Source organism: Plectropomus leopardus, chromosome 1 (assembly GCF_026936395.1).
Source record: "Plectropomus leopardus strain MGB_pleo_1.0 chromosome 1, ASM2693639v1, whole genome shotgun sequence".
Taxonomy (NCBI): domain Eukaryota; kingdom Metazoa; phylum Chordata; class Actinopteri; order Perciformes; family Serranidae; genus Plectropomus; species Plectropomus leopardus.
The window spans coordinates 22,603,625-22,618,327 of NC_142176.1; the positions used below are offsets into that span (position 1 = coordinate 22,603,625).

A 14,703-nucleotide genomic window follows, 5' to 3' on the forward strand; every position below is an offset into this window, starting at 1 on the left:
AAAACACAAATTCATCTACATAAAATCTTTCATATTTCTATATATTGAGTGGTAATTCAATTTTAGTAGTGATTAAATTTCATCATTAGATATTTAGTTTCCTATAAGACTTGGGTTACTGGGACTATTATTGGCTTCAACAGTTTCCCACTGCATTGGCAGCTGTACCTGAGCTTCCTGTAAAGATTAAGATATGACTTCCAAAACATGTTTTACTTGTAAAGATTATTACATTACATAAACAGTTCATAAAGTATTTAAATTCGCTCCTCCACTTTTAACTTGTAAAAGTGTACTGTTACTCTGAGGTATTAGTACTCTCACTTTAAAGATCTCAGCACGTCTTCCACAGCTATCTATATACAACTACAGAGAAAAAACTGAATACATAGATGCAACTAAAGAAACACAGCACACGAGTTGGATAATAGTTTATATTTATATTTGTATATATATATTATATTGTGTTTACTTAACAAACATGATAAATGCAATGTCTCCAAGTTAGCTGTAACAATAAAAATACAATATCTTTGTGTCCTTAAAGTACATAGAATTAAAACAGCAAAACAAAAAAACAAAAACCGCCCTAAGTAGTTCACAGAGAGGTACAAATATACAGTACAAATCTATTTTATTCAAAAACGGTACAAATAAAAATGCAACAAAATAGAGATATTAATGCTTTGTTAAAGTCAGGTAGGTGTAGGGTATTCTAAGGGAGCACTTTCGGTCGACAACTCTAAGGCTTCTGATAAAGATCAATACATATTGGTACGGCCATACGATATTAAAACTCACTATACAAAGTTCATACAACCTGGATTATACTTGAGGATTGAATGTTACATTTACATCATTGCATATATTTTGCAGATTTAGGCATGTTCAAAAAAAATTGCTGTTTTTTGTTTAATTTTTCAATAGTTGCACGTCACATAAAAAGCAGTGTCACCTTGTGCCAAAAAAAGTACAATGTTAAATCTGAAAATACACAGACTTCTTTAAAACTTTTAACCGTTTGTTTCTCCTGATTTAACTGGATATCAGCGAGGCCAAAAATCATCCTAAATTCACCTTTGCAGTTCAATACGGGATCAAACAACAGGAAGTAGTTCACACGGGGAGTTAAAATCCCAACCGCCAACATCACAAAACAATAAACCATTACGTTTTCACCAATGGAAAGCTATCAGATTAATGTAGCTCGTTTGTCTGTCTCCGTTTATTCAAATCTGTCGATCAGAGACTGGGACAAAGCACAAGACACCAAACACAACCCATTAAATTTACGGATAAAATAAACTACTGAGCTTGTGCAACAACAACAAAAACAACGGATGTGTGGAATTAATGGATTGCCCTCCGTTGCTGACACTCTTGGCATCGTCTTGTGAAAAAGTGCAGAGAAGAGATTCCATTTACTTCACTTCCACACACTGGAAAACAAAAACAGGATTTAAAAGATAAGTGTGAGCATAGAGAGTGTATTAAAAATGTAACTGAAAAGATAAAAAGTAAAAACAAAACCAAACAAACACAAAGTTGCAGATTTGAACCATTTAGGGCCCAAAGAGAATTCACCGTCACCCTTTAAGAATATGAATTTCTGCTCTGAAGCGTGACATTTCTAATTTGCTTTTGTTCAGCCTGAAAAGGGAACACCGAGTCGACCAGAAGCATTATTCCACTGTTTCAATTTCACACATTGTACAAAGCAGAATTTAAGGCATTATCGACAAGCATCATCAAAGCTATCTATACAAAAAAAAATACAAATATCTACAGAAACACACAACCTGCAATTTCTCCATGATTCTGTGTGCTTTACATTTTGAAACTCTTCAATTTACCAACAGTTTTAAGTTCAAAACACTGTAAAAGGAGGGCATTTAGTGCAAGTACTTACAGCAACAGACTATCAGTGATGTGAATAAGATTCATTGGACATCTTTGTAGAAGAGCTTTCCTGCGTAACGTGGCACGCACTGCTCAGAGCAGAGGGCACAAAGAATAAAGCTCATGGCAGCACAGGATGGTTTGCTGTGAGAATCAACAGTAGGTAAAACCACAGGTGGCACTGCTTGCACCGCTAAAATCCCATCAAATGCATCTTGACCTTTAATGCAATGTTGATGTGGCTTGCCAAAAAAATTACCCGACAAACACATGAAAATTTGAGTGACACTCGTCTCGAGTGATTTGGCTCCGACCATGTGGCATTGTGAGAAGACAATTTAAGTTTACTAATCTGTGAGTCAGCAATGTGCTATACACAGGAAGATGGGGAGCACTGAGCAAAAACTAGAAAGTAGAAAAGCAAAATACTGGTTTGTACTGTATTCCTGTAAAAAAGTTAATTTAAAGCAAAAATCCAAAAATCAAACAACCAGACATCAGCGCAAAATGACTGCATCAGCCCAACCTGCCGTACTGCTTCAGAGAGCCATGCTTAAGACAATGAAGGGTACAATACTGAGTTTACTGCATAGAAAATGCCAAGACTACATGAAATGTTTTCAGGTATAATATGTATATTGCTTACAGCATGAAAAAGACTCAATTTGGTGAGCTTTTGATGGTAAGATGTGTTCTTAACTGTAGTAAAATTAGTTTTTGAAACTCTCATCGCAAAGCATTTTAATGGACAGGTTCACATTTTTCCACTTCTCACTCCATATGTGCACCTAAAGGGTTAATAATCAGTGTATCATTCCTCTTTACCTTTCTGGTCATTATGCAGCCCCTCCAGGATGTTGCAATCGCAATAATTAACTCATCCAACCAATCCCTTTAAATTCTTGCAATTTTCTCCAAACATAGCAACTTTTCTGCATATTTGACCAACCATAGCAGTTTCCCATGAGTTTCACCAATCAAAACAGTCACCAAACTCGCTTCCTTGTTTATGGATGTTTAGATGCAGACATGAGCAACATTAACATTTCACATTTACAAGCAAAAATTAATGCTTAAGAGTAAAGAGGCCGTGCAAGGCAATTCCCTGATGTTCTGCACAAAAGTGTGGGTAAACTTTTTTGCATGCCGTGCAAAGTTATGGTGATACACAAAAGTTATGATTGACAAACACTACTGCAAAAGACACCCGGAGAATGGCTGAAATGCACTGACAACAGATAAAGACACATAACCATGACAGAGGCTGTTGCATTCAGATCTCCATGAGTGCTGAAAGAGTCAAGTGAGTCCTAATACAAACATGCAGGGTTAGTGGTAATTTTGGTCTAGTATCAATTACAAACTCAAACTTAATTACACACACAAAAAAAAAAACGAATCTGTTTTTGCAATTTTCACTTGCTTTGAAATTTCGGTATAAAAAAAGTTTACAAGATCACAACATGCGTTGCAATTATTTACAAAAGTTGCCCTGAAATCAGTCATTTTAGACAGTCTGACAGGGACTGATTAAAAGATCCTTTCCTTATGTGATTGAAATTTAAGTAATGAGATGGGGGACAAAGTGTCTTACATAGCGATAGCATGGAGAGAGAATCTTTATTCAGTCAGTATGAACAGGAGGAGTGATTACTGAGACCAATAAACCTTTACGGGCATGGGAAAATTGTTTTAAAGTTTCTCCCTGAGCATTAAACTCTCATCTCTGTTCAACAAAATTATATATGTCACACCTTAATGGCTTAAAATAGCTCAGATACTCTACACCTTTGCCTCATTTAGTGCGTGCGGAGCTATGAACATGCACATTAGTCCGCCCCTCAGCCAACTGCCTGCAGCTCGAGCGTACCTGCTCAACACTGACTCTGTACATAATATACTCAGACCTCTGCCTGGCAACAGTAGTAGATAGCATGAGCCTTCAGCTCGACTGCATGATCAAATGGCAAATAATGTGTTGCTAATGTTAAATAAACCTTGTATCCCAGCTTTGACAAGTTTAAGTGAAACTTGAGTGGCAAAATACTGATTCTTAGCTACACCTGGCTTCTCCCTCTGATACCCCACAAGTTGACGGGATTGGTTCAAACCCTGGAAGTCTGAATCTGTGTTTACGCGACTGTAATGACTATACTGCAGTTTCAAGGCCAAAATGCTCAGCCGAGGTGTTGACGGACTAATGTCACTCATGGTGTGGCTTTCAGCATATAAAAAACACAATATGAACATGTTAACAACATTAAAGCTTTAAGATTTTCACTGGAGGGGGTCTTTAAGACAGACTTGGAAAAATGTGAACCTGTCCTTTAAAACTCTTGTAATGACAATAACAGAAGATGAGAGTCTCCTCAGCTCAGGTCGCTGTGTTTCCCTCACTGTATTCTCAGTGACCCCTGAGAGGTTACGAGAGTGAGGAGAGTTGAAGAGGGACTAATGGACTGCACCAACACACGAGTCCGACAGAAAATTGACAACCATGTAACAAACTGATCCAATGACTGGAGATATAGGGTAATGCATGAAATATTCAAAAGTGATTAAATGTTTTGCGAGAGGTAAGTCCAAAGCTCTGCGACAGACAAAAAAAGAAAGTGTGTGATTTACACATCTTCATGGGAATGTCTGCTTGAGGAATGCCGTCTGATTATAAACCTCTGAATGATTTGACATGTGGTCTAATTGCACTTAATTTCAACTTCATCCTTTAGGATTTTTTTTTTTTTTTCAGTGACAAAAGATAAAAATCTGTCAGAAGGAGGAAACTGCAGCATTCATCTTGGCTAATTTGTAAACAGAGTTAAAAATGCAAGTCAGTTGTTTTTCTCTCTCTCGCCACAAAAACACCAACAACAATACTTCAACATATTCCCTTCATTACAAAAAAAACATCTACTGTACTGTGATTCCTATTAACAAGGTCAGTGTGAAATCAATGAGTGACATTTTCCATGTGCAACACGAGACAATCATAAGATCCACTGGATAAAGTATAACCTAGTACAAAAGCGAAGGACTGTGTACGTTAGACAAAACAGAACTTAATTAGAGTCAAGCCTTTCTTGGAGATGCACTTGAGTAAAAGATAAAATATCATCAGTGAGATAGAGAATCAAAGAGTTTCATCTACAATGATTTCTTGAGAAATTTGTCATGCATTGCTTGTGTAGAAATACTGAAGAATCACTGAAAATGCAAAATAGTGCATTGCCTTTAAAGGTCGGGGGTCACATCTCACACCTCAGATATAAAACAGCCCAAGAGGAGAGACTCCTGGGGGAGAGTGGTACAGCTGCGTAATGTAAAAAGAACTATTGCTTTAATTTGGGAACCGAGCAAAGAGTAACTAGGACAAAAGAGAACCCCTCGTCACTGATTCACTCACACGCAGGGGTTTCTCTCGACAAGGCAAACTACGAGGCCCTTCCACTCTTCTGAGGTTTTAAGTGGCCCGCAGCCGGTGATGTGACACCATAACGTCTCATTCCCACAGGTGGCTTTGGTGATGACCAGCCAGTGCCTCCTCCATTAATTACGCCGTCTAAAATTGCATTAAAGTCACCAGACTGGTCGGGAAAGCTTTGAGGTATAGCAAGAAGGAGGGAGGGAGTAGCTCAGGATGGGAAGTGATTCTCTAGGAAGGAAACGTTAAACGCGAAGTGATGGATATTCTCACTGATGATACTGGAATGCAAGATATCTCGAGTCATCATAGAGAACAAAGGATTATTCCAATTTACCGCATTTACGCAAACACACTCACACGTTAGAGCCCAAACCAGAGGGCATGAGCACTTCTTTTTTTTTTTTTTCAGAGTGGTAACTGATTGCTGAACATACACACTGATTGGTTTATCACTATTTCGATTGTAAGACAAGTGGGACGTGGATCATTTGGCCTGAGAGAGGATCTTTGCAGAGCGGCTTCCTGAAAAGGAAGGAGGGGAGAGAGTATCTCAGCCGACAGCAGAGGTTTCAGACTCCTGCCGTAGAAGCATAATGTAACATACACTGACAGTTAGCGTCAACAGTGCCAACATCACTGCAGGAGCTGCTGCTGTCAGCAACTCCTCTCTTTTTTTTGGGTAAATGCTTTTGAAGGAAACAGGATCTTACAAATGGAGGAGATTAAAGATCACTGGCTGTGATCCTTTAAATACATCAGAACCTGCAGAGTTGGTAGCTTCACTGTGCTACAAACACATTCTTCGTAGTCCTTGGTCTCCCAAAGAGACGGTTTGGTCAAAAGGGTGTTCTGAATGCGATAATAACCTCCAAGTGTGGGTATGAGGAAGTGGCGACAGAGGAGCGAGGGAGGAAGAGTAATGCAGTGTGCAAGGACTATGGTAGGCATTTCATCCGCTACATACTTTCTACTCAGCTTGTAATGTCCCCGTCAGACCTCAGCTGGCTGGGAAACCACAGGCTCGTATCCTTTGGCTGAGTGACAACTGAACCAAACCAGAACTTCTCACCAGATAGACAAAGATCTTGTTTTTTTGTATATTTTAGGTGTGCAAAATCTCAAACATTCTGAGGCTACATTCGCACTCTTTTTTTCCCTCTTTCTCTCCTTGTCAGACTCGTTCCTACTCGTGGCAGTCTATTCTATAGATGCTACCAAATGTGATGCTACTTCCCTGCATTAGAGCGCCCCTCGATGGACAGTTTGACCTCCTGGGGGATGAAAGATGGCCTAATGTGGCCGGAGGTGCTTATTTGAGGGCGTTGCCCTTCGTCTCCCTTCATACTGTATCTTTGGAGGCCAGGTGAGGACCAGCGCCTCTGAGAAGCACCTAGCGCAGCCTGCATGGCTCCCATCCCTGCCCCTGCAAAAGCAGAGCCTTCTGTGTGCAAGTGGTAACTGCTCTGGCTCCTCGGATGCTCTGCTAAGGTCCTACTTGGTCTGATGGGCGACTCTGAGTGCCCAGCAACCCCGAAATGCGTAGCTTCGTCCTTATCAGGCGCATCTTTTTCCCCATCCCTCTGTCTTTCTCTGTGGATGCGGTCTAGCCTGAAATGAGACGGAGGCCGTGACTGCTGAGGGGCAGGAGGCCCCATGAGCTGATGACCAGGTCCTGATGTGGTTTTGCTCAAAGTCCTGGACAGATTCTGCTGCTGCTGCTGCTGCTGCTGCTGCTGCTGCTGCTGCTGCTGCTGCTGTGATGGATGGTGCTGCGCCTGTTTCTGCTGCTGTGGCTGAAGCTGCTGCTGTAGGGTGATGGACACACACACGTCTCCTACTTGCAGATGATGGCAGGCCAAACCGTAGAGCTGGGCTGTGCGCTCAGGGCTGCAGGACGACCAGCCCTGCCCGAACACGAAAAAGGGGTGCTCCGGAGGCACATCGATGGTCACTTTACTCTGCTGCTCCCCCACAGTAAAGTGAAGTGACACCAGACCCGGTCTCTGCTGGCTGGCACGGATGTCCACCACCATGCTGGAGTCAATCTTAAGACCCCCACTCACCTCGGCGCTCCGCACAAAGTCCTGAGTCTGCAGGTCTTCGACACGCTTCAGTTCCCCAGTAGCCAGCTGGATAATGGCTCCCTTCATGAAGTGTGACGGGTTGCAGGGAGCCGAGGCGGGAGCGAGGCTTGAAGCTACGGCCTGAGTCACATCTGCTGTAGGCTGGACAGGAGGCTGCTGGGGGAGCTGCTGCTGAGCTGTGGCTGGCTCCGCCCTTTCAACGAGGCACACTCTGGCTGAAGAATCAGAGGCTTTAAAGCTTGGGTTAGGAGAGGCCATGGTGGTTGAGGCATGGCTGGCTGAGGCATCATTCGCCTGTCCTGGGTAGTGTTGCTGCAGTGGTTGGGACTGATGCTGCAGGTGATACTCCAGGGGAATAAGAACTGGTTGCCCGTTGGCAAGCATGACAGCGTGTCCTGGTTGTCCTGTTTGCTGCTGGAGACCGGTCACTCTGGGATCAGTGTAACTCACAGTCTGGGTCGGGAACGCAGTCCGGCCGGAAACCACGCCTGTGCTCTCTCCATGGACATCTCTGGCTCTCTGAGCACCCTGAGAGAGGTTCAAGGGAGCAAAGGAGACTTCTTTCCGCACTCCACCGTGGCTAGAAGAAGCCAAACGACCAACCACCTGCTGCACCTGGAAGATGATTAAAGAAATTAAATGTTAGTCCTGCTTTTGCTGAAACACAATTATACGTAATTAAAAAATGGCTTTTGACACAGCAGCCTGAATTACAGAATATGAGTATGAAATGTCTGTGTGGCTGAGAAAAAAAATACATTTTAAACCTTTAAAACCTGAGCAAATTGGTTTGATTTTTTTCTGAAAACATGGGGGGGTTAGAAATGTCCTGCAAATTACCAGATATTGGTAAAATGTGACAAAAAATTACCTGAAAAGGAATTTTTAGAAAAAGGGAATAAGATAATAAAAAATAGGGATAAATACGTGTCATTTTCTTGTTTGTTTTTGGGGGGTTTTTTTTACATTTCTTTCAATTTCTAATTTTCAGGCAGTTTGCTTGTTACTTTTTACTAATTTCATGTTCATTTTTGGGCCATGTCTTGTTGTTCACTGCATTCTCCTCATGCTCTTTAAAGTAATCAAAACTAATTTGCTGAGGTTTCACAAGGTTAAACATCTCATCACTCAAGCCTCAAACACCCTCCAATACAAAATTTCTCATTATGTGTGACCCAGCATCACTGTTCTCATCAACTTATCCAACAGATAAAGATACAGAAGATTTTTTAAGAAAAGCGAGACAACAAAAACCTTTCGTGACTTCCTAATTGACCCTTTCGCTAAGCCCTGCCCCTTTGTGATGGTCTGTCAAGCTGTTGGAGCTCGCAAGGAGCCAACATTGTCAACTTAACTGCACTCCCTGAGGAAATATTACCTCATTTTTGGAAAATTAAACAAAGAATTTCAAAGAGAAGCAGAGAGACTGACTCAGCAGGAAAAACAGGTTGAAAAGACAAAGATAGTTAGAAGCTATTGCCTAACATACAGATCAAAGTGTAAAAGTATACCCTCACATCAGCTGGCTAACGAAGACAGAAGACAATAAAACTAAAGGGGAACTTCGCTGATTTCCAGCCAGCTGGGCATCATTGCACTACCTAACCCTACACTTCTCACTTTCTCAAGAAATGTATATCTCCACGAGTATCACTATTACTCATGCCCCAGACTCAACACTCAGCTCCCAATCTACAAAATCTGTCTAAAAACAAAGAAAATCTGAAAGAAATGCTTGAGAGTCTATGAGGTACTACTGTGTAACTATCACACTGTTGTTGGAGCTGGCCAGTGCTGTGCTATGACTGGCCAATCGACTGTCTTTCTCCACTGTAGCATACAGCGCTTATGAGGTGACTGAAACTATTTTACTTATTGGAACCAACGTTCTTCCTTCCCCCGCACACCGTCACCAAAGAGGTACTGAGAGCTTCACTGAGCATGTCCGGGTTACCACTAATAACATAGCTTTGGCACAAAGTGGCAATTGTGTGTGAGAGTGATTGCTCAATTTCCCACAGACCCACAATACACATAATAAAGGAAGGAAGTTGAGTCTAATATTAACACCTGGGATTGAGACTTTCATGAGGTAAAAAGGTGTACAGTTAATACACAGACAAACTCGTATTTAATAATAGTAAAGGCCACTGAAATGTCTATTAAAGTGATTGATCAGATAAATTAACACACTACAACCTTGTGTTGTAACAGTTCAATTTTAGAGTTATCATGTTGACATATATCTGTCTTTTTCAGGTTATAAAGATATTCTATTCCTTATTTCTATGCCTACTTGCTACTTGCCATGCTGGAAGATGATTTTCTTTGTATCATTTTTTTTACTTAACAAGGGTATTTTCATTCCCATGTGTACACTGGAAAAACTTTTAAGGAAGTAAATTTAAGGGTATAAATGAACAATTCATCTTTTTTCTATACTTTTTTACTTTTTAGGATCTTTTATTTATTGTCCCTAATTATTTATTAGGGACAATTTTGCCCAAACGTTGACTCAAACACCCAACATTTTCTTAGGTCAAGTTCAAAAGTTAGATGATCTACTTAAAACGGTTAAAAAAAAAAAAAAATTAAAATAAAACTTTCTACAGTGGAACACATGGAAAATAATGAACATGCATATTACGTTATTAAAATATCAGTTTCCTTTGCCTTGAAAGAGTTTAGATCATTTTTCATTTCATTGGCTGTGGTAAATGTATATGAGTGTTGTGGGTTCCTTTATCCTGAAAAGCCTGACATTAAATTTGGAAATAAAAAAAAACCCAGATATTATTATTTTGAGATTTAATGATGCAATTTCCTTCTCCCAATTGATTTAAGAGATTTTAATACTAATTAAGGTCTTATTTTTAGATTAATGAATCTAATGCATTTTAAGGCTTTTTAAGGATCCACAGGAACCCTGTCATTGTGTCTTACCTCCAGGTCGCTGTCTGGAGTGCTGCGCTGGCCAGGTGAGCTCCTCTCCTCCAGCCTTCGGTGCAGCGCGCCTCTGTCTTGGCTGTACTCCTGGGCTGCAGCGTTAGGCGCTACCTGCAGCAGACTTGCATTTCTGGCAGTGTAGGCCAAGTCGAGTACAACCTCCCTCGCTCCCTGCTCTTTATCGCCTCCATTCATCTCTGGTTCGTTCTCCTGCTGGGCACCGTGGGGGTCTCTGGAGGCGGCGGCAGCCCTGGCGCCCTGAGGGTGATAGAAGACTGGCAATCCTCGAGAGCTGAGCTCTGCTGCGGGCAGGACTCCGACAGTACCAAGGTGCTGCTGGGCAGCTTGCTCAGAAGGCAGCATCAGCGGGACAGCGCTGGATGCGGCAACTTTGGCAAAGGTATGAGCAGCTACCTGGGCCTGGGGAGGTGGAGAAACAACACCTTCCTGTATGACAGATGGGTAAGGAACAAGGTGGGACACAGCATGGGGCTGAGGGATGGTGCCTGAGGGAGAGATCAACGATCCCGGGACAAAGCCAGGGGGTAGAGCGTAAGGTACCGCTGCATAAGGGGAACTAACAAACTGGAGAGAGGAATGAGGGATCTGGGCGTAACCGAGAGGAGGATAGGGAAGGCCTGGATGCTGCAGGAGAGGAGAGTGTACAGTGTAGGCTGGAGAGATGTGGCTTAACACTGGGTGAAGACTGGTAGGCGAGTAGGTAACAGATGGAAGAGCCACTTTGTAGAGCATACTGTACTGGTCAACTGGCACTGCTGGTATGCCATCCGAATTATCCACTCCATAATGAAGCCCTGGCTGAGCTCGCAGCCACTCTCCAGATGGGGTCCCTCCCTGAGTGTCACTGTTGGCTGCAGAGTTCTGGATGGAAACCACTTCATCTTCTCCAACACCACCAGCACTACTGCCACCTCCACTGCCGCCGCCGCCGCCACCTCCTCCTCCTCCTCCTCCTGCAGCCCCACCTGCTCCTGTCCCTCCAGCTCCACTGCTGTTGCTAACTAGGAGGTCTCTCTTCTTAGGAGGCAGGCACTCCTGGTTTCGCTCCTGAGCTGGTTTCATTGCAATCCTCTGACCAAGCAAATAGCTTTTACTGTACTGCACAGGAACAGAAACTTGCAAGCCAGTCAGCCCGCACAGGAACCAGTTCTGAAATCACCTGGCTGACCTCGTCTGCCGATTCACCTGGAACAAGGACAAGGACACATCTGTAAGCACAATGTTAGTCTGCCTCATCACTCTGGTGCTAAAATGATTAATTTACATGTCAAATTAGATGAAAACAATTAAATTATAAAATCTTTAGTTTCAGATTTGTAATACAACTATTTACGGTCTTTGACAGATAGTGTTCGGTTATGCTAAACCACAAATGGAAAGCATCAATGGTGCTGCCACATTCATCTGTACGTGTAGAGACAGATATTGTTGGGGAATGTTGTTGGCTGTCTCTTTGACAGAATATTTGAAAATTAAACCATTACACTGGCTCAAAACAGCCTTCACCTGCCAGAGATATAGGACTGATGATTTTCTCACCAAGGACATTCCCTCTGTTGAGAAAGTGTGTGTCCTTTTCCAGATCATAGTTGAACTCTGAACTGTTGTGCTATTTGGCTGTTTGACATCTAGATAGCCAACACGTTCATGTTGCTGAGTATGACAAGTCTGTCTGCATGCACTTTTGTACAAACTATGTCTAAAACTGATTTATAACAATATGTGATATACTGCTGCTTTTTCTAAATGTATATGCAGCAACTATTGAATTAATCCATTAGCTGTCAATTTTTAACCAAATCGCCAACTAATTTTACAAACAATCAAAAATTATCTGATTCCAGCCTCTTAAATGTAAATATTTTCTGGTTTCTTTACTCCTCTATGACAGTAAACTAAATATCTTTGGGTCGTGGACAAGACAAGACATTTAAGGACATCATCTCTGGCTTTGGGAAGATTTTTGACAAATAATCATCAATAATGAGGATTTAATGACAAATTGGTTGAAGGCAAATAACAGAACAGCTAGAATAGTCTGATAAGTTAAGAAAATCACAGAGAATATTAAAAACTGGCCTAATAACCTCTGCCCAAATGATTCTGAGGTGTTGGAAGGAGCCTCAAACTCCTCCACTAAAAATGTGGAGAGTTAAATGATGGAAACTACTGCATGCAAACAGATGTCATGGATAAGGAACGATGGGACAGTTTTCGCAGATATGTGTCTGGAGCAAACAAGTAGAAGAGAAAAAAATACAAGAGACAAAACATGAGAACAAAACAAAAAAAAAAACAAACACTATGCTGTCACTCCACACCATCTTGATAATATGATAAATGGAAAATATAATCAGCACTCCTATATTATCTTAAAGTGACAAACAGGGCCAGTATATCTATGCACATAGTCGTTACTCATTTATCTTAACTTAATGACCAACAACGACAAACATCACATTCATTTGTTTTCAGTTCCATCTAAAGAAGTATTACCAGCCCTATGTGCTAATGACAACTTGCTATTTCAAATTTTCTTGTTAAAATGTAATAACAATAGTAATTATATATACACACATTTATTGCATTAATTTATTACATTATACATTTTGCAGCTTCCGGCTATGATAAATGGTCAGATTTTAGAGATTTAAGCACTCGGGGTCAACAGATTATAGGCCTGGCCAGGGCCACTATTTGGCATTTAGCTGATTATCTATACCAGCAATTTATTTTAATGATCGCCGATAATAAAAAATTATTCGAAAAAGTGTGCCAATTACACTCAACCAACACCAGGGAGGGCAGTTTGCAATACATGCAAAGAAAATGTCAGCATGGGAGGAACATTTACTGATTCATTTTTCTGTTTAAAATTTGACTGAACTTGCAGTAAATGATGTTGAAAGTTTCAGTTTTGATTAAACATTTGCAGCAAAGTGATGTGTTGGAGTTTGTTATATGAAACAATTTCAACAGGAACATCTTCATATTTAATGTACATGCATATTGGTTTTTGGTCTCATTAATTACTAATTATCAGGCCCTGATAAACCCACAGGTTGACCCCTATTTCAAACCCACTAATGAATGTTTGGGGTTATGGGGTGTTTGAACTAAATACAAAATATACGACCATTTAAAGTTGAATGTCCCTCTTTAAAGGCAAACCGAAAACATAACTCCCTCCCCAATGCTTAATAAAAGTGGCCCTCCGTTTTGCACCACCCCCTGCCCTCTCATAAATAGCGAACAGTCCCTACTTCATCATAAATTTAGCTTGAAGCAGCTTCTTTTTCTTACACCACTCCATGATTCATACTCGAGTGGGTTTCTGGTTTCACTTACCAGTTGTCCTGTAAACCCAGTCAAACTGCTTTCTGACACAAACCCATAATAGCACTAGACAGCAAACGTCTGCTTTATGTTTTTTATCAACAGATGAGAGTTTTCTTCTAGTTAGCACTTCACTCCACAGTAACTATGTGTACCGTTAGCTAGCTTAGTGGCTGAGTTGGCTAAAGTTAGCTAGCGACTTGGAGTCATCATTTCCCCGTAAACACAGAAAAGTAACAACATGACACTTAGTACACTATCACTAAACGTAGACGTTAAGTTCACTCGGTAGATAGTGTTGTATGAGTCAGTTTGGTTATCAGTATAACTGGGCACCAGCCCAAAGGTTCCGGCTAGTTAGCCACACGGCTAACACAGCTACAACTAGCTGCATGAACTGACTCCACTCACATCTGCACACAGCTAACATGGCAGCGCTTATCAAAGCTGTCTCTGCTTTGTCTCATTGTGTGGACGTACCTCCAAATGTCATCGCGAACAGGCTTTTCTTCATAAAAAAAAGTTGATATGCGAAAGGGACAATTGAAGAAATCAAGGCTAAGGAGTCGAGCCCATTTCGAAGGCCAGCAGAGGCGCTCACCAATGACGTCACTAAGTTTATCCAATTTCCTGTTTTTTTTTTCATGTACAAATGTCAAGCACGCGAGTTTGCACCTTTGCACCGCTTTGCACGTACACTAAGAGTAACTTGGTAACATATGCTTCGTTTTTTGTCCTATGTCTAATTATTATAGAAATATAAATTAATATTCTTGATGCCATTTCATAGCAAACTCACAGGTCACGTGCTTTTTGGGAGAAAGATAGTGAAAGATAGTGAAAAATACTGCAAATCCATGAACAGCTCTTATTCAATTACACAAAATGCCATTGTACATAAATAAAACTAAATAAAAATAATAATTATAATTTATTTCGTTTAAATGCATTAAAAGTACATTGAAGATTGTATACAGTAGGGGGAGCTGGAGC

General features: G+C 41.1%; 1 protein-coding gene across 1 annotated transcript; it reads right to left on the minus strand.

Moving 5' to 3' along the window:
• Positions 1-425: 425 nt before the first annotated feature.
• atxn1l (ataxin 1 like) lies at positions 426-14,319 on the minus strand. Its single transcript, XM_042491225.2, has 3 exons — positions 14,191-14,319; positions 10,351-11,559; positions 426-8,022 (listed from the first exon to the last, which is right to left on the minus strand). The coding sequence occupies exons 2-3, from the start codon at positions 11,434-11,436 to the stop codon at positions 6,550-6,552; spliced, it is 2,559 nt and encodes an 852-aa protein (XP_042347159.2). The 5' UTR covers positions 11,437-11,559; positions 14,191-14,319; the 3' UTR covers positions 426-6,549.
• Positions 14,320-14,703: the final 384 nt, after the last annotated feature.